A 20,610-nucleotide genomic window follows, 5' to 3' on the forward strand; every position below is an offset into this window, starting at 1 on the left:
CAACAGAGAGAAATCCCCTGGAAACTTTCAGAAAAATACTTTTTGAATTGAGGAAGTTGTAAAGATTTTACTCCATCCATTGCCTTTTTCTTCCACCTAATGTGTTTATTTCTACAGTGACTAACATGACCCTTACATTTTAAAATTTGTTTTCTAAAAATAAATTGCTGTTTGAGAATAGAGGCCAAGAATTAAATCATTGGCATATGTGGGTTTGTGTGTTCTTCCTACTCTGACAGGAAGGCTGAAGTGGGTTCAAATCTGGTAGATATAATTTCTTTAATGGGCTCTATTTGCTCTGTGATAATAGTGTGAACAGAAACAAGGAGTATGGCTACATGGCAGAATGCAAAGCTAAGAAAATACACCAAAGGACAGAGCTGCTTATAAGAGCATCTGTGATTTTAGATGCAGTGCCTAGCAAGAATGCTGGCCTACCTGATGCATTATTTTCCTCTTTGTGCCTTTTTAACCAAATGAAAATATTCCAGGGTGAACAAGAGAGCATGGATCTGTCCCACCTTTCCTGCCTTGTAGCTGTGGTTAAGCACATTCAGATTTTAGGTAGTTTGCATGCCTCCCATTAAAGTCCTACTCCCCTGCAGCCTTTACTCTTCAACACAGCAACTGCACCAGAGAAGTGTGACTTTACCTACAGACTTTTGGAAAGTAGAGAAAAGCCAAAATAAGGAGATTTTATTTCATAGTTACACTATTTCATGAAAAAAACTGAATACTCAGGTATTGTGTCAATGAGGACCATGGCCTCTATGAATTTAGAGACAAAGAGCTTTACTGTACCTCTGTGGTATGTGTTAAGCCTGTAGGCAGTCAAGCACCACAGAGTCACTTGCTCACTCCCCACCAGCAGTGGGATGGGGGAGAGAATAGAAAGAGCTAAAGCAAAAAAAAAAAAACCCTCATGGGTCAAGACACAGTTCAATAAATGAAGGAAAGAGGAAAACAATATAAAAATAAAAATAATACAAAGACAATCACTCACCACCTCATGGGAGTAAACCAATGCTCATCCTGTCTCTGAGCAAAGGGTACTTTCAAAAAAAATGGTTCTCCCTGCAGTTTTGATTACTGAGCATCACACTATATGACATGGAATATCCCTTTGGTCACTTTGGGTCAGCTGTCTTGGTAACATCCCTTCACGACTTCTTGCCCATCCCCAACATACCCACAGTGGGGCAGAGTTGGAATAGGAAGCCTTTGCTACTGCTCTCTGGAACCCTACCTCTGACTTCACACATCCAAGGAGGGTTCTTTGACCTGTGCACTCACTTGCTTCAGTTCCTATATTACATAGTCACAGCTGGAGTTCAGAACACAGGTCAGTGCCTCGATGAAGGATATACATTATCATAAAGAAGACAAAATCATCTTCAAAATATAATATATATTAATTCATTGCTGCATGAGATTTGTGTTGGCTCTGTGAATTTTACTGAGTCTGTATACGGTATCCTCAAGATAAATTAATTGGACGTTATAGCTATTTGCAATGGAGTGATATTACAAACTTGGTTGACTACTGCAGAGTTTACTCTTCAGGTGTTTTTCCAAGCTGCCTGATACAATCTCCATTAGCTGTATTTCTGTGGAACAGCAGCAGCATGTAAGGTACAATTAGATTAGGCACAGGCATGCATTACCATAAATAGGTTTAGGCATAGTCAGCATGCAGAAACTCATTTGTGTTTAACATGATACTAATGTTAAATACCAATGCATTATTAATAGCTAGAAGGAAAGCAAATCATTTTACAGAGCAGCTTCAATATTTCATGTTTTCCTAGTCACACTCATTGAAAAAGATTAATTTAACACTGAAAAAAAGAAATCTCTAAACAAATGTATGTTATGTCATATTCTTTGTTTTGATCATTGATTATCACACACCCAGAGATTATTGTTTTCCTTCTTTTTCTTTAAAGGGTTTATAATATATTAGCATATTTGCACTTTTGTGTGCTAGCAGTAAACTTTTTAAGCTATTGACAGATCAATCTAAAGTTAGCAGTTCATCTGGAACTGAAAACATCCAGGCTGTGTTTTGAAAAGAATATCATAAGCATACTGCAAACTCATACAGGATTCATATATGTGCGTTTCTCTACTCTCAGACTTTGGAAGAGAAAATCAAGGAATCTTGCTTTTAACCTGCAGTACAGAAGACGAAAATATTCCATTACTTATTTCAAAAGCTGTACACAATTCTTATACCTTTGGGTTGCACCAGCTATTAGTATTGAAGTATTGTTTTTTTCAAAGATCCTATGAGAGTTAGACATTCAGCTGTTGTCAGACATGAAAGTCAGAAAATCTGACTGTATTTTAATTGCAATATTTGTAACTATAATGTGGGGCTGACTACTTAAGGGTTGTTGTGTTTTAGACCCAACTAAGCACCACACAGCCACTCACTTCCCTGCTGGTGGGATGGAGGAGAGGGTCTGAAGGGTACACCTATTGCCTGGAAGTCCAGAGTAATAAGAAAAGAAGTCAAAGCCCAAAGAAACCAAGGGAAATGCTCTTGATCTTACACTGAGATTTCTCTTTTGCATGGACAAAAGGCATTTTGTCCCATTTGGCCTTAAAAAAGTTCCAGATGGCTATGTAGTGGTAGTGGAAGGAATCACTTCAATATACACCTACAGTAATTTAAGGTCAATGGACAATAGTACTTCTCAGGTTGCCAAAGTTACAAAAAATTGTGTACAGGTACATTAGTAGAGAGAGTTTTAGGCTGTTGGCATGGTGTATAATGCCAAACCATGACTCTTCCTATAATATTTGATTTTTGGTTCTTGGATCATTGGCAAGCAAAATACAGTTTTAAAAAATATAGATCTGATTTATCATAACTGAAGACTGCAAAGTTCTCAGGTGACTTTTGTTCTCAACAAACCAGTCATCTCTAGACTTGTTTTGAATTGACATGCTTATATTGCCAAGCTTCAGTGGATCAGAGCAGAGAGGAGAGGAGAGGAAAATCAACTTGTTCCAAGAGGTTAATTCTGATCAATGGATATCTGTCATTCCAACACCAAAACTGATGAACAGGATGGATTATCTCAGAATAGGTTCAGTGATTTTAACTTTGATATTAAACCCTTCTTATACTGTCTAGAACTGAGAATTGTCTGTTAATGAGTAAACAAATCATAGAGAAGATTCAAGATCACTTGTACAGATACTGAAGCACAAGTTAGGAAAATGTTTACACATTTACAATGACCTGAATAATACAATAAAGCAGGGTTACTAAAGAAGTATGCAAGAGAAATCAGCTTAGTTTCATCTGTTTCCAAAATAAAGACTATTTACAGCCACTGCATCATATCTTATTAAATTACTAAGAAACCAGTATTTTGCAAGGAGTCATGGTGCTAAAGATAGTAGGATAAAACACATTGTTCTTTCCAGCAGGAAATTTAAACGACCATATGAGTTTTTATCTTGAAAAATGAAATATAAAGAACATTAATTTCAATATACCTTTCTTCAAAATAATTTACTCCAGGGAATGTGATTTTTGCATGATGATGATTACCAATGCATAGAATGTTATACATGTATGTACATGTCTATATTAGCTATGCATACATGGGTCTAAATTAATTGAGTTACTTAGAAGCTGCATTAGAATAATAGGAAGTTATTCCTTTAACCTGACTGCTTGCTTATAAATTGTAGATCTTTTTTGGCAGTTTTTTCAGAGAATAGCTTCTCAATAAAGGTCATATAAAAATCAAACCAAATATTTACTTAGAAAATAGTCACTAGGCTTGCCTATCACTTTTAGAGGTGAATCCTGACTTTTCTTTGCATAATTGTGATGTGTTTATGTCCTCAAAAAGCTACAAAAACAACACATTTGGGAGAGAAAAAAAGTTTTGAGTAAGACTTATCCAAATGCATCAAAAAGGTGCAACACTTCTGTGAGGGAAATAGGTGTTCTGTAGCTAAATTAAATAAATGGATGCCTATAAAACAAACCCCTCTCTTTCCTAATGCAAATCTTAATTATTTCTTTCCTGTTCATCTGACTGCCATGAATCTTATAGTTCAAGAACACCTTTCCCATCGTCCTTTGTCATAGGAGAAAAAGGTGGCTCTGCATTTCCTTTATATTAGAATCATAGAATTATAGAATCATTAAGGTTGGAAAAGACTTCAAAGATCATCAAGTCCAGCCATCACTCAACACTACCACAACCACTAAACCATGTCCCACAGTGCCACATCCAGGTGTTTTTGAACACCTCCAGGGATGGCGACTCCACCACCTCCCTGGGCAGCCTGTCCCAATGCCTCACCACTCAGTGGGTCACCTGCTCACAGAAGGACAGTCAAGTGTGACCTGCCTTTTAGGAACTCATGCTGGCTGGGCGTGATCCCCGGGTTGTCCTGCATGTGCCATCTGAGTGCACCCAGGGTGAACTGCTCCATAACCTTCACTGGTACCAAGGTCAGGCTGAAAGGCTGTAGCCTTAAGCACTGGTAGCTTCCACAATTGCAGCTACATTGTATTATATGGGGGTTTTGTTTGTCTTGTGTATGCATATGTACATGTGCTCTGTTCTCTGATCTTACTTAGTTAAGACTCACCTTTAGTAACTGTCTCTCCATATGGAATTTTCATACATATGATGTATATGAGTTCCAACATAGTCCCTCGGGCATGAATATTCAGATTCTACTTAGTTGTTCCAGAAGAATACTTCCTTTCACTATAGTATCTTAAGCTCACCTGCAGCACTGTGTCCAGCCCTGGAGTCCTCAGCACAGGAAGGACATGAACCTGTTAGAAAGAGTCTAGAGGAGAGCCACAAAAGTGATCAGAGGGCTGGAGCACCTCACATACAATGACAGTCTGAGAGAAATGGGATTTCTCAGCCTGGAGAAGAGAAGGCTCCAGGGAGACCTTATGGTGGCCTTCCAGTACCTGAAGGGGCCTACAGGAAAGCTGGGGAAGGACTGGTTACAAAGGCATGTAGAGACAGGACAAGGGGCAATGGTTTTAAACTCCAGTTGCAGTTGCATAGATTTAGATTAGACATTAGGAAGAAGTTCTTCACTATGAGGGTGGCTGATCACTGGAACAAGCTGCCCAGAGAGGTGGCCCCATCCCTGGAAACATTCAAGGTCAGGCTTGATGGGGCTTTGAGCAATCTGATCTAGTTGGGGATGTCCCTGCTTACTGCAGAAGGGTTGGACTAGATGACCTTTGGAGGTCCCTTCCAACCCAAACCATTCTCTGATTCCATCATTCTCTTAGACCTGTACTTATATAGAGTTCAAAGAGTTGGTGTCTCAAGAACTATAGGTGAAGTCTTGCTGATACAGATAAGCAGCTTCTATCTTGCAGGATACATTATCTGGGTCATACATCTTGTGTATGGCTCCTTTTGTGCATACTGAGAGTGGAGATGAGTTGTGAATAAGGAGGGAAGGGAGCTTTACCTTGCACTGAAATACCAAATACAGATCCTTCTTCCTGTTAGTTTTAAACACTAAATTTACAAATAAATAAGAAGGGTACCATGAACACTCATGTTTTGAAGACTGATCTGTAAACTGTAAGCCTAATTTTCACATTTGAAATGAATATCCTTTCTATGGAAAATATTCTTGAAAGTAATCTAGAAGTGGCACTAGTAAGTTCTGACTGAAAGGGTGTGATAAAGCTTTCCACTGCTCCTTACAGGTGTTCCTATAGTCTTCAGAGTTTTCCTGAATGAAAGGAATGTATTGTTATGAAGAAAACAATGGATTCCAAAAGAGCCTTCCTGGGTATTTTCCAGTCATACCAAAATTTAAAATTTATGTAACTTGGGCTCACGTGTTTCCTCCGTAATGTATACAGATAAAAAACACCCTGCACAGCTTATCATATATAACCAAATTTAATAAAACACAGTACACAATAGTAGAACATCCTCTTCTAAGGATTTTACACGAGGCCTACATGCTTGATATCATTAAAGCTTCTATGTCTACCTGTATATATGGATAAGAAAGAAAATTGACTAGCTGGGGCAGATTCTGCACAATATAGGTATAGTTAGAGGGGTATGGTCTCATTTCTGACCTATGGAAAAGCTGTACTTTGTGAAGAAGTAAAGAGAAATGACATAAAAGCTTAAGGCCTTTTTGGAAGTAACCTATCCTGACAGCTTCAGATATTTTTTTTTTATACAGCTTCACAAATTTTAAAATTGTCAGAGCAAGTGACAAAGGTAAATGTTTAAAGTACAGGGTACAAACTCCATGTCAGCTCAACACTGGCCATGCAGATGCACTTGCAGAATCACATTCCTTATAATAACCTGCTTAATGATTCATAAAAATTGTGATAGAAGAGCAATTGTTACTCACATTTTCATAAACTTGGTAAATACACAGTTTGTGGAATGACAAACGTTATTGAGAACCTTTCTCAGTGTTTTTTAATTGTGTGTGGTCAGGAAATGTTCTCCTATTTTAGCAGCTGATTTGTGGAAATATTTCTGTGATCAGATTTTGCTCTTGCAGATATTAACTTGAAATTAATTAACTGGGAAATTCCTTGAAAAGCAAGGAATGATGGGGTTTTTTTTCACTTCTGATATGAGTATCTGTATATACAGATATACTACATCTCAAATAATCAACCACAAACGAAGTGTGAGCACATGTAAAATGATTAGTAAAAATTAGAAAGAATCTGACTTACAATTCATAAATTCAAAATGAATAAAGAATGTAATGATTTATTTGGCTGGACACAGACAGCTGAGAATATTTGAGCCTTAAGAGTAAAATGTCTACAAGATAGAGCGGTAAGATTCAGCAGCAGTAGCAAAATGCAATCAAATAAGCTATATGTTGCATAGAATGGAATTCAAAATGTTCATGTTTCTTAAGAATATTTTACCTTTTTTATTATTTTCCTAATTTGCTGAATCTGATGGGTCATAAATAATCTGTAAAGTAATCCATGACACAACAAGAACAATACAGAAATGGTATACCCTGCAGGGTAAATGCAGCACCAGATCTGTTCTTCCTCACCAAAAGGTTTTGTGGCTCTGGCAGTGGGATGAACAAGGAAGTAACATTTGCACTGCAAAAAAAAAACCACCCCATGCAGTGCAGGAGGGATGAGGAAAATCTTCCTTGCATGGAAAAAACATTTTCCTGTAGCCCTACTCTATCTTGTAATTACTTGTTTATGAGCACAAAGAAAATAATGCCTTAAACATGATACATGCCTTTAAGAACATCCCCCCTGCCTCCCCTAAACAAGACATTTTTTTAATCAAAACACTTTTTTCATGCAAATACAATAGAGTCTCTCACGGATACAGATCAACACACTAAGAGCTGTAAAACTGACTATTCAGTCAAAACAGTTTTTCTTCCTACAGGACAAGATGGGTCGTTTTAAAAAGGACTAGCGGCATCATTGTGCAAGCAAAAGCACTAATGTTCCACAATGATATTTTTTATTTTTCAGGAATGAAGTATGTACAACTGTACATACTCATCCCTACCCCAGTCACATTGAGCAGACTCGACTGAGAGCAGTGCTGCCTCATTTATACATTTGAATAATCCTGCACTTGATTGTGATAGACATATTTTATCCAGAGGACAAGGTTTCCCTTGTGGTGTGTTTTGTGGAGAGTGTTTGGGCTGGAATGCATTCAGTTTCTGAAGCAAGGATTTGCAGATATAAACTAAATGCAAGATCTGCCCAAGAGAACAAACTGCAAGAGTGCAGTGTGTGTTTACTGTTTTGCAAAATCAGCCACCAACAGACCTTCAGCAGTCTAAAAGGTATTTAGCTGAATTTTACTTTCCGAGGTCCACTCAGATGAGGGAAAAAGGAGGTGAGAGAAATTGCAGGCGGAGGAGGAGCTGATCTGTCTCAAGGTGGAGCTGTATCTTGTATTAAATGACATTGGCAGATGAAAGCTCTCTGGTGGGGAAGGGCTTAAAGGCTGAGTCAAAAGCCAAGAAGTCTCTTTATTTACGCCTACCTCCCAGCCCCTGGCAATCTGAGTAATAACAAACTGAGCTAACAGGAAAGACTAGAAAGAGCAGAGAGAACACAGAAGCAGCTTCGATCTAAAAATCTGCCAAACCAAGTGATCAAGTCAAGCTCTGTCGAGCATCTTGTTTGTTTACTGCATCCAAATGCTTGCAAACAGTTAACTATATGCAGAAAAGTCAGCATAGCTGTGAAGTATGCTGTGAATTTTAATTGAGGAAAAAGGACAACTGCTTACACGCTGGTCTAATGTGCACGCTGCCTGGAAGATTTTTTTTTTCAATTGAATGCTTTGTACTTTGTCTCCTGAACAAGGATTTTAACTTTATGGAGCTGTAGTATTACCAGAGCTTGCAGAAAAGTGAAACTCAGAAGAAAAAGTGCATTTTTCACAGGGAAAAATTACATCCATAGAAACAGCTGCTCTAACTGTGCATTACTGCGAGTTTCAGGGAGTGTTGCTGCTGTGCAGGTAAGAGAAATTCCAGTTAGTTAATTAGCTTAACAAATGAGAAACTCATTTCTTAGTACGAGCTGCATTTATTTTTCTGCATGACTTTTTTACAACTTCTATGTGAAACGATGGCTGTTTATAAAGTGTTTCAAACAGTCTGCCAGGTGCATTTATTCCAACTGCCAACTGTGTAGTATGTGTGTATTAAGGAAACGCTGATTTCAGATCCCTTGAGGGAGAAGGAATGGGTGTTTGTTTTTATTTCCTGAAGTACAAGAATAGTCTTAAACGCATCATCTGACCGTGATTCCCTTCAGAATTTAATAAACAATCCTGAAGGCTTTTAGAAATTACCAGTTCTTAGCTTGTGGCTTTGAAATTCCTCAGCATGCATTTTTTAAAAAGCTCAGTTAAAACAACTAACCTATCAACCAAACTCCCAAGTAAAATGCTATTTCAATGTTTTAAACACACATTATTACTTGTTAAGCATGTGATGTCTTTGCTATAACGTGACTACTTCTGAAAGTGTTCAGCTCTGCCTTGTAGAAAGGACAGTGACATTTTTTAGCCTTTTAGAACTCCTACTGCTAAAAGCTTAGTTACAGCATGCAGTTAGAAGTGACTGACATGAAAGCAGATAAAATGAACAAACTCAAGTTACCACGTAGAATTTGCTGAAAAACCTTGCCACATGAAACAGAAAAAGGCCAGCTCTGCCAAGTCTGGTAAATTAAATTTTATTATATTGTGAATCCTTTCAGTTCAATGTTCATCTGTTAGTTGAAAGCAGGATTTATTTTACGATAGAACCCACTGAGAGCTTCGTTACATATTCATGAGTATTCAAATTAAGAAAAATTGCAGAAAGGAAAAAAGAAAACAACTCTCTTACTAATTTTTGCTATGTTTATGTGTGTGTCTGAGAGTTCTGGCAATGATGCCCAGCAAAGTATGAGGATGATTAAAATGGGAATGTTTTCCAATTGGTTACAAATGTTGTTACTTTCATCTCTGAGAGGAAGGCTTTCATTTTTATAACCTAATTTCTCAATGTGCACTAAAATGCAACATGGTTTTCAGATTTTTTTTTTTTTTTAATTTCATTTTGCTCAGGGACTTTATAAGTGCAGTTTGAGTTTGATGCAGATTGAAGCTGGAATTCCTACAAAGAAAAAATGTACAGAAATAAAGCCTAATTAGTTGTACAGTAGGTTTGACTCTGGCATCTGTGTCAAAAGCCTGCATTTTTTAACTTGGGTCACTAGAAAGGGTATTGATGCACGTGAGGCAGGAATAAATCTCTAGCATAATATAATCCTAGAATTATTTTGCATACTTCAAAATAACATCTTGCCTTGTGTCTTAACCAATACTTAGTGGGAAAACAAACTTAATGGCATATATATTAAACACAGGCAGATGGAGTTCAAAGAGTGTTATATCAGACAACAAAATTATTTGTTCTATTGCAACAGAGATAAAAGGTCATATTTTCAGGGACACTTTCACACACTGTAATTGTCCTTACTGCTTCTAAACACATACACCTACTCCCACTTATCAGGAACTATTAATGGGAAAAAAACCCCATGATTCAATGTGCACACATTTGCTCTTGTTGCCTTTGTGTGTGTGTGCATGTGTAATACTCATACCACAGCACTTAAGTGCCTGGAATTTGTTTTAAGGGAAGCCCTGAGAAATGGTGTTGCTAGTAAGAAAGGTACACTATAATTAAAATAGGCATTGATGAGATGCCAAGTCATGTGGCTGCACTGTAAGAATGTTCATGCGTGTAATTGAATAGATCCTTGTAAAAGGTTCTAATCTTTCAGAAATTAACACTTCACCTGGTGAATAGTGTAGTGACATTCTGTAGTCCATGTCACAACAGTTTCCTCTGAAACATCAAGTGACCTTTATTAGATGGATTACTCAAGATACCTGCTTAGTTCAGTCCTAGAACGAGTAGCGCACCCCATAAAAGTTCATATGTTTTAAATCAACTAATTAATTTACATCTCTTGTAAGATTTATTTTTTCTTTTTAGGAAATGTGGAAATATTTTATTAAAGATTATAAACAGTGATTTCACTCCATCTCATATCTCAAGAATTACCACTGTTCTTGCTAGTTAAATAGCCTTGACAGAAAGAAACAGAATCTTGAATGGAGTGTAATATAAATTAGTTCCATCCAATGATAACAAATGCTTGATTTCAACATGCAAGTTCTGCTCAAGACTCCACAGTTGTACTGTAATGATGCATTTACCAGGTATTGCAAAGTTCAAGATCAGCTTGACAGATGATAATTTAAGATACATTACATATTAGTTCCATGCCCAGTTAGTTCCATATACATGTCAGATATTTTTTTGGGGGGGGTGTCGTAATTACAGATTATATTCATTGGAAGGAGTCTAACAATTAATCTAAACCAAAGTTTACCCCTTGCCTGCCTATTTCTTCTGACATGTACTGCCTTGTTAGCTCTCTCTTTTCTTTCTCATTGTGTACATAATTATTACAAACATATTACAGTACTGTGTTCTGTGTTCCTGCTTTCACTAAATATCCACAAACTATAACATATGCATTGAATTTTAAGTAAAGAAAAAGAATTATTTTATTTACTTCCTTTTCAGTTTTGGGGTACAAGGACTGTAGAGGAAATACCTTTTTATATATATACAGAGAATCTTTCCTTTTGTTCTGCATTATGTATCTTGGCTGAATGGGCTTTTTGCTCACAACACATTGTTGAATCAAACCAAATTTTATTTCTTCTCTTTGGCAACTGGATAATATTAAGTTGAACTTAGTGACCTACTCTTAACATTCACAGTGCCATATGGTGACACAAAACAATGATCAAAAATACTATATTAGCTTTGATATAAGTTACTTGGGCCAGTAACATTACTGCTGTCCACTGGCAAAACATTCTGTATGGTATCTACATAAAGACAGCACGCTCCTAATTATCTCCTACTTTGGTGTACCAGTATGCAAGTACTGCAGCACATCCCTTATGACTATGTTTATTGATTCACTACATTAAAATATATTCTTTTCTGCTTAGAAAATCATTCAAATGCTTTGCACGATACTTTATTGTTTGAAAGGTGAGCTAGCTCAATGGCAAGTACTAAGAATGTTTATTTCTCCCCCCCAACCCAGAAAAAATCCACTCTGTGAAATCATAACTCTATTACTTTTCCTTTTTTCCTTTTTTTTTTAATTTTATCTTTTTTTATTTTTTTTTATAGAACATGCAGGGCAAGATGAAGCTCTGGATTTTTATTCTCTATTCAGTTGTCATTGCATCTGATCCTTTCCAGTCACAGCCGCCTTTTTCTTCAGTCAGAGGATCTTGTCAGAGTTTGTGTTCCTGTGAAGAAAAGGATGATACCATGATTATAAACTGTGAAGAAAGAGGCATCAAGATGGTATCAGAAATAAACGTCCCACCATCACGGCCTTTCCATCTTAATCTGCTAAACAATGGCCTGACTATGTTACATGCCAATGATTTTGCTGGCCTTGTTAATGCTATCTCTCTGCATCTAGGTTTTAATAATATTGCAGATATTGAGCCTGGGGCTTTCAATGGTCTCAGCCTTCTTAAGCAACTTCATATCAATCACAATTCTTTAGAAACCCTTAAAGAAGATATGTTTAACGGATTGGAAAATTTGGAGTTTCTTCAAGCAGACAACAATTTCATTACAGTGATTGAAGCAAGTGCCTTTAGCAAGCTCAACAGGCTTAAAGTGCTTATTTTGAATGATAATGCCATTGAATGTCTTCCTCCAAACATATTTCGTTTTGTGCCATTGACCCATTTAGATCTTCGTGGAAACCAGTTACAGACATTGCCCTATGTTGGTTTTTTGGAACACATTGGTAGGATACTGGACCTTCAATTGGAAGACAATAAATGGGCCTGTAACTGTGACTTGCTGCAGCTGAAGATATGGCTAGAAAACATGCCTCCTCAGTCAATAATAGGTGATGTTGTATGCAACAGTCCCCCAGTCATCAAAGGCAGCATCTTGAGCCGGTTGAAAAAAGAATCGCTTTGTCCCACTCATCCTGTTAATGAACTTGAAGATCCTTCAGGGTCACTGCCCTTGGTTGTAACCACCTCTGTCAGCGATAGTCACCTCTCAACTAAGGTAATTCCTATCCTGAAAGCTCCTACTAGAGAATCGAGTTCAGTGCTTCACACTTCAAAGCCTACTACTCAGTTTCCAGGACTCTATTGTCCCATCCCCTGTCACTGCACCAGCCATATGCTCTCAGGAGTTCTCATGCACTGCCAGGAGCGAAACATTGAAAGCTTATCAGATTTAGGGCCCCCTCCTCCAAATCCTAAAAAGCTTATTCTAGCCGGAAACATTATTCAGACGTTACTGAAATCAGACCTTGTGGACTATGCCAGCCTGGAAATGCTTCACCTGGGGAACAATCGTATTGAAATCCTTGAGGAAGGATCCTTTATGAATCTGACCAGACTGCAGAAGTTATATCTCAATGGCAATCATCTTACAAAGCTAAGTCAGAATCTCTTCCTTGGCCTTCAGCACCTTGAATACTTGTACCTTGAATATAACGCCATCAAAGAAGTTTTGCCAGGGACATTTAATGCCATGCCAAAACTTAAGGTTCTCTACTTAAATAACAACCTTCTGCAGACTTTGCCACCCCATATCTTTTCAGGTGTTCCACTCACCAGATTGAATCTGAAAACAAACCAATTTGCTCATTTGCCTGTGAGCAATGTCTTGGACGAACTGGATATGCTGGTACAAATTGAACTTGAAGACAACCCCTGGGACTGTACCTGTGATTCAGTTGGGCTGCAAAAATGGATACAGAAACTGAGTAAGAATACAATGATGGGTGAAATTTTTTGCAAATCTCCAGGACACCTAGCAAAAAAAGAGCTGAAATCCCTGAACAGTGAAGTCTTGTGTCCAGGTTTAATAAACAGCCCTGCCCTACCAACTCATGCCAGTTTTGTAGTTGTGACAACTTCTTCTACCACTACCAACACCGCAGACACCCTCCTGCGGTCCCTTACAGATGCTGTCCCACTTTCTGTTCTAATATTAGGCCTTCTAATTATTTTTATAACCATTGTATTTTGTGCAGCAGAGCATCGGCGACAACGATACAAAAAGAAACAAGCAGATGAGCAAATGAGGGACAGCAGCCCAGTTCACCTCCAGTACAGCATGTATGGGCACAAGACCACACACCACACAACGGAACGCCCAGCTGCAGCTCTTTATGAGCAACGTATGGTCACTCCCATGGTTCAGGTCTACCACAGCCCATCCTTCAGCCCCAAGCATACTGAGCAACAGGAGGAGGGAATTGAGAAGGAAGCTAATGATTCCAAACATCTCTGCCGAAGCCTCCTGGAAAGAGAGAACAGTTCACCTCTTACAGGTTCAAATATCAAATATAAGGCTACAGATCAGTCTGCTGAGTTTCTGTCTTTTCAGGACGCCAGCTGCTTGTATAGAAACATTCTTGAAAAAGAGAGAGAACTGCAGCAGCTAGGGATCACGGAGTACCTACGAAAAAACATTGTCCAGCTCCAGCCTGACATGGAAGTTTGTTACCCTGGAACACATGAGGAGCTGAAGCTAATGGAGACACTCATGTACTCCAGGCCAAGAAAGGTTTTTCTGGAACAAACTAAAAACGAGTATTTTGAACTCAAAGCTAATTTACATGCTGAGCCTGACTACCTGGAAGTCCTGGAGCAGCAAACATGAAATGATAATATGTTGGGCTGGGGCCAAATTTCTGTAATTCCATTTTAATTTGGAACCATTGTAAATAAAAGTGCCTTATAATAACATGTCAACAGTCAGAACTTAAGCACAGCAGTAATCCTAGCAAAAAAAACTCAGGGATCACTGTGGGAAGCCATGGGGTTGTCTGCAGGCAATGTGTCTCACCCCAAGTTAAACATGAACTTTGTGTGATTGAACAGTAGGGGGAAGATTGCTTACTGCAATATTCCTCAACGTTTCAAAAAGGTGTGTATGGCACTCTCTACTCTGTACCCAACCTATGGAAAAATATTTGTTGCCCTTCCTCTTTTTTTTTTCCCCTTCAATTTAATTAGATTCCTTTTTGGAAACAAAACCTGCGTTTGTAGGTTAGAGTGTATTGGTTAGGTTAGTACATGCACTGCATACATGACCATTGTCTGCAACTACACCTAACATAACCTTATAATACATATGAAAGGAGTCAAAATGGTGTCCTACTAGACGTTGGTTTTAAAAAAACAAAAACAAAAAATCCACAAAAAGCAAAGATTTTTGTGTATGCACCCAGAGCCTGCAAATAATTACATAATTCACACAGAACTTCATCGTGTGCATTCAGTCTCAGTATGTGGAAGGAAAAATATGTAACTATGTTTACCCAACAACTTCAATGAAGAAAAAAACCAAGCCTTTTGCTACTTTCCCTATCTGATAGCTTTACCTAAGTTTGGACAATCTTTTCTTGAGCTGCTGCTATAAAATATTGTGCATCACTGGTGTTTCAATTCATAATCCTGAGCAATTTGAAGAGCTACTGAGAATCAGCTGTAAATATGTTACTGTGTTTAATAAGGTTTTGGTTTTGGTTTTGTTTTAATCAATCTATATATAAATAACTTCTGTTCTGGCTTTAAATATTCTTGGAGGAAATGAGTTTTCTGTGGCTAGGAACTTCCAGATGCAAATACAGGTCCTTTCCCACCTTACCGAAAAGCAACTCCCAGATAGAAAAACTGCAACAGTACACACACATGAGGAAGAGTAAAAATAGTATTTAGCTGTTTGTACAGAAATATGTTATATTTTCTGAAATTAGACATAAAGTGTTGTGGAAAAAAATAGGTAAACAAAGTAGAACACTGCAGGTTTATTTTTGCAATGAATTCTTGCTAGATTTATATTTACTATTTATTCTGTATAATTTTGTATTTTTTTTCAACTCACAAGAAAAGAAAAAGCTTATTCCTGACTGCCTTTCAAGCAAATCAAGGAACTGCTCTCTAGCAATGAAAAAGAAATAAAAGAGTTTTTTAAATGTCTTTTTCTTAAAGGTCACTTTTTAAACAAGGCAGCAACTTCTGCATGCACAAGTTGAGAACTGTTTGGGGATTAAACACAGTGCTTCTCACTTTCGTCCTGTGGACAGAAGCATCTTGTCCAGAATGCAGTAAGGTCATTCAGTTTCTGTGCATGACTGACATGGTGCCAAAACACAAATTCTGACGTGCATTGATCTTCCCCTAGGCAAATTTTTTGTAAACTGACTATGCATGAACTTTTTTTTTTCCTAATTTCTGTTTGTAGAGTGAAAGAGCAGCTTAATTGCTACTTCTACACATGTATGCTAAAACAAGCATTGAAGATGCTTAGAAAGATAAATTCTTTAGCCCAGCTTATTGTTGATGTCTTACCTATTTGTATATACAAATGTGAGTTCTTCATATTCTTTGTACATATGTTTCCAAGAGAAAATTTTCCTATATTGCATACAAAAGTCAGATTCTCAGTTCTTTCAAATTTGCATAGAGATAATTTCTTTGATGGTGCTATATAATTTCTGTAATTTGAGGATCTGACCACATATTGTCTTTCTTAACAAATCAACTTCCTTTTTAATATTTTTGAGGTGTCATCAACTTACCATGAAAGTCAAATTTGTTGACTTCCAAAAATCAAAACATCAGTCAGTAGAGAATAAGTATAATTTCCTTTTTTTATGCCTGAGAATAATTTAGTTCTGAAAACCTGTGTATTTAGGGGAATATAGGAAGAGTAAATCTCGTGACAACTTATTTGTTTAATTGCTACCTTTATTCTGGAGAAGATAATAGTTAAGTATTACTTGTGCAGTTAAGAGAGAGACAAAAGGAAAAATGCAGCTACTTAAAGTTAGATATCTACTGTTATTTTATCTATCCTTGCATGTTCAAGACATGTGAATGGGCTTCAGAAACATGCCATAGAACCCATGGAAAGCCATACTCAGATCTGGAGAAGCAACCAGAGCCTGGGATGCCTTAGAGCACCCCAATGACACTAGTTGTCTACATTCAGTTTAGTTTCAATGAGAAAAAATTCTAAGTAACTTTACTCTTTGAAATTAAGATCCAATGAAAAATTGAATTCAGTGAATAGAAGAGAAACTAGAAAGCTTTGACTATTGAATGAGACCTGCTAATATTGTCTTTAAAATTCCTAGAGATCTCAAATTAATGTAGGGGAAAAAAAAAACAAAAACAAACAAACAAAAAAACCCCAACAAACAACAGAACCAAAAATCTACATGGAACTTGATAACAAAACTTAATATTTCAGTGTTTTTAATTTCAGTAGTTATTTCCATTAGTAAAAAAATGAGTGTAAAAATAATACCCTGAAATTGGCAAGATGCAGGGAGATGATGATTCAGGCCCTCAGGCTGAGATTTAAGAGAAATAGCTTCAGACTGAAGACAATTGCCACATGCACAGATGTCACTTTGCTTAGCTGCTAACAGTTACTTGGCAGAATGCTGAGGACAACTGTGTGGCAAAACATTCTTCTTCATTGAAGTCTCAAAGCATCAGAAAGAAGCGTGAGCTAAACTAACGTCAGAGCAACTCAGTTATACAGCTGTATCAGAGCATCACTCAGCAGAATAAAAGAGAGATTTAGCTCAGCTTTCCCCCAGGAGGGAGATTCATATCGTTCATTATATAAGGACAACTGTACTCTGTGGCAGTCTGTAACACTGCAAGTGGTTTTGCAGTATCCAGGAATCACTAGAATGTGGCACATCATCCACTTTCCTATCATCTGTCCCTGCTGGACTGCCATGTAGTGGAAAGTCTGTATGAGGAAGATGGAGATGTCTCATTGTGATCTTACCATTTAATAACATTCTCAGACAGTGATTTTTCCAGCTATAAGGAAACTTTATATTGCCATAAAAAAAAAAAAAAATTGCCTTGTATGATTATTCTTCTGCTGATAAAAATAAAATCATGACACAAGGGAGGTATCACATACAAAGAAAGAAGGATGCAGTATCTGTTTCTAAAAGTTCCTCAGAACATTTTCATTATAACAATTAGAAATGTGACCTTATTGTTATCCATGTTTGTGGAAAGTTGGGGGGGTATTCAGATTATTTTGTTGTTGTTGTTGTTAAAACCATATTCTCATATTTATTTATTTTTTCCAGTGATGGGCACAGTTAAGTGGTTTGACACACTTCACTTAGATAGAATAAGGGAGGTCGGAAGGCAAAGCACGTTTGATGGTTTGCAATCAAGTGGATCCATTTTTTTCCTGTCAGTATGATAGTTCAATTGAGTGTGAGAGCAGTGCTTCATCAAGCAGACTGGTGTACGTGGCAGCTATGTTACCGTTCTTAGGGTACCTCAAGGAAACTAACACTACCATTTTCCCCCTCACATCTGAGCAAAGAAAATACATTAAATAACACTACAGACCTGTTCTCTAAATAAACAGATATTAAAGCATTTTATTGCACTATTTTATTTTAAACTGTTTTGTCTTTTCGACTTCAGAGAAGTCAAAGGTGTTTCTTTTTCTTCCTGGTATAAGTATGTTTCACACAGATTTTTAGTACCAATTCTTGAATACACTACCTGTGGTAATGCCCCTCCAAATTTCTGAACAGGAAAAACAAACAAACAAACAAAACAACCCAAAACAAAACCCAAACAATCAAAAGATCCACCCCTAAAAAAAAAAAACTTCCAGAAAAACCTCTAAAATTACACATAAATTAAGGTATTTGCCTATTCATAAATATTTTCATCCATTCTTCCCCATTAGATCAACTTTTGTGCAACCAAAATCCAGACTGAAAATGAGTCATGCTTTTTGTCAGTGATATGTCAAAACTGCCAGATTTGAACATAAAACTTTTTCACCTGCAGTCGTTTTGTCTCTGATTGGTTTTAGAGGATCATGTTCTGGTCCCTCTTTGCACAGCAAAGAAGTCCCCAGCATGAACAAACAGAGGATGTTTAGCATGTGCATTTAACTTATCTATATAGAGTTTACTAATTGTATACTGAAAAGATAACTTTGACTGGGATGGCAAATCATCTTATAAAGATCCATTTCTAGTATGTTACTAAAATAGGCTATTATTTCACAGAGTAAAGTAATGGTGACAAAGGGCAAATGGAGACTGAATGTCAAAGTTATAATCAGAAGAGATTCTGGATTGTCATTCTGAGGATGCCATTGTCTACTCAATATACTTTATCAGCCACATCAACACAACCTGCGAGTTTCACCTAGATGCACTGAAATCAAGATGGAATAAAACAACTGAGCACTTGTCTTAATTGAAAAGGTCAGCTGAGGAACTCTCTTAAGATGTACTTTTCTCTTCTCTTGTGCTCCCCAACACAGACACCTTCATTTCCATTTAAAGAACTTCCTGCTCAGACGTAGACAACCCTTTGGCAGTATAATCTACTGTTGCAATTGAAACCTACTCCTTGGAGAGATTTTGCAGTGTGTGCATTGCCTTCAGCAGTCAGTTCCTCTGGAACCTGACATTTGCTGTGCTCTGCTGAATTTGAGACAGGGAAGACAGATCTATTACTAATCTTGTATTATAAGTCAAAAGATGTGTCCCTTTTTGATTTTCTTAATTTTATGATACTCTTGATCTTGTTTGAGGAGCTGGTAACAAATCCTTTTGTTCCTTGAAACAGAAGTGAACTGTAGCTGGGACCAATATGGGAAAGTTAATTGCCATCCTGAAATTATACAGCATGGTGTTTTCTTTCCTGCACATCTCCTAACAGTCAGCTTTGACTTTTTGACACAACAAAACAAATTCTTAGGAGCCACAGTCTAATGGAAAGCAGCTAACGTCGAGGAAGAAAGTAAAACACCAGATGCTGTTCAGCTCTATGAAAGCAAGATGCAATGTGGAACTTTTTTTAAGCTGTTTTTTAAAACTTATTCAGCTTCACCAAGATGGAGTTCAAGTACACACGCACAGCACGTTTCATAAAACATTTACCAAAGGTTTATGTTTTAAGACATCAACTTCAAAATATTCACAATATGTTCTTCCTACTACTACTGTAAGGACTACTTCTACTATTACTTTAAGTTCATGCAATGGAATGATGGAATACAGAAAAGAAGAAACAACTTATTTTTGTATATTCAAGGAGAAATGTTATTTATTGTAACTTCTGCTGTTTGCCTTTGCAGATCAATTCATCCAGATTATTTCATTTTGAGATATGTTGGTTTATGAATTAAGAATATTAAAAATTCTTCCAGTTATAATTAATCTCTAAATAAACTACAGAAGAGTAGATAATCAATTGTTCAAACAGAAAGGCCTCTGAAACCTTTTATATATGCAGAAATCCTATGGAATGTTAGCAAAAAACCATGCACTTTAAAATAAACTATAAAATTCATTTTGTTAGCTCATAAAAGTATTATTTTTAAAGTAAGAGGCATCTCAGTATTTTTGCATTTTTTAAATCAAAGCCAAAATTACACTCTCGTAATTACACATATGTAGGTTAAATATATATTAAATGTTTTCATCCTGCCATGGTGTAGACTCAGCTGGGAGCTGAGCACCATGTGGCCTCTTGCTCATACACACCACACACTCCCTCCAGAACAGGAAGGAGAAAATGGAAAAAAACCACAAAACCCTCTGGGTTGAGATAAGGAGAATTTAATACAACAATGAAAAAGGAATAATAATCAAGAGTCATAACAGTAATGAAACAATATATAAAGCAAGTGAGACAAAGCACAGGCCATCACGTTAGCTCCAAACCCAAACTGCTGAAGCAACCCTGGACACTCCTGAAAAAAACACACTCAGCCCCAGGCCTTCTGTCAAAGGCAAGACATCAGCATGACATCCAATAACTCACTGTCTATCCCAGCTGAGGCACACCTCCAACATCTGGTGAAAATTGACCCTATCCTAGCCCAACCAGGACACATACAAAGGCATATTTAAAAGAATAATGCTGTCAAATATAATTTGCTACTCCACCTTCC

At 37.2% G+C, this 20,610-nt stretch overlaps 1 protein-coding gene across 1 annotated transcript; it reads left to right on the top strand.

Moving 5' to 3' along the window:
* The first annotated feature begins 7,981 nt into the window (after positions 1 to 7,981).
* Positions 7,982 to 14,662, top strand: SLITRK6 (SLIT and NTRK-like family, member 6). The gene is made up of 2 exons (XM_008943051.1): positions 7,982 to 8,522; positions 11,779 to 14,662. Exon 2 carries the CDS (start codon positions 11,782 to 11,784, stop codon positions 14,296 to 14,298), a length of 2,517 nt encoding a protein of 838 aa, XP_008941299.1. The 5' UTR covers positions 7,982 to 8,522; positions 11,779 to 11,781; the 3' UTR covers positions 14,299 to 14,662.
* The last annotated feature ends 5,948 nt before the right edge of the window (positions 14,663 to 20,610 follow it).

This window comes from Merops nubicus, unplaced genomic scaffold, assembly GCF_000691845.1.
Source record: "Merops nubicus isolate BGI_N331 unplaced genomic scaffold, ASM69184v1 scaffold15456, whole genome shotgun sequence".
Lineage (NCBI taxonomy): Eukaryota > Metazoa > Chordata > Aves > Coraciiformes > Meropidae > Merops > Merops nubicus.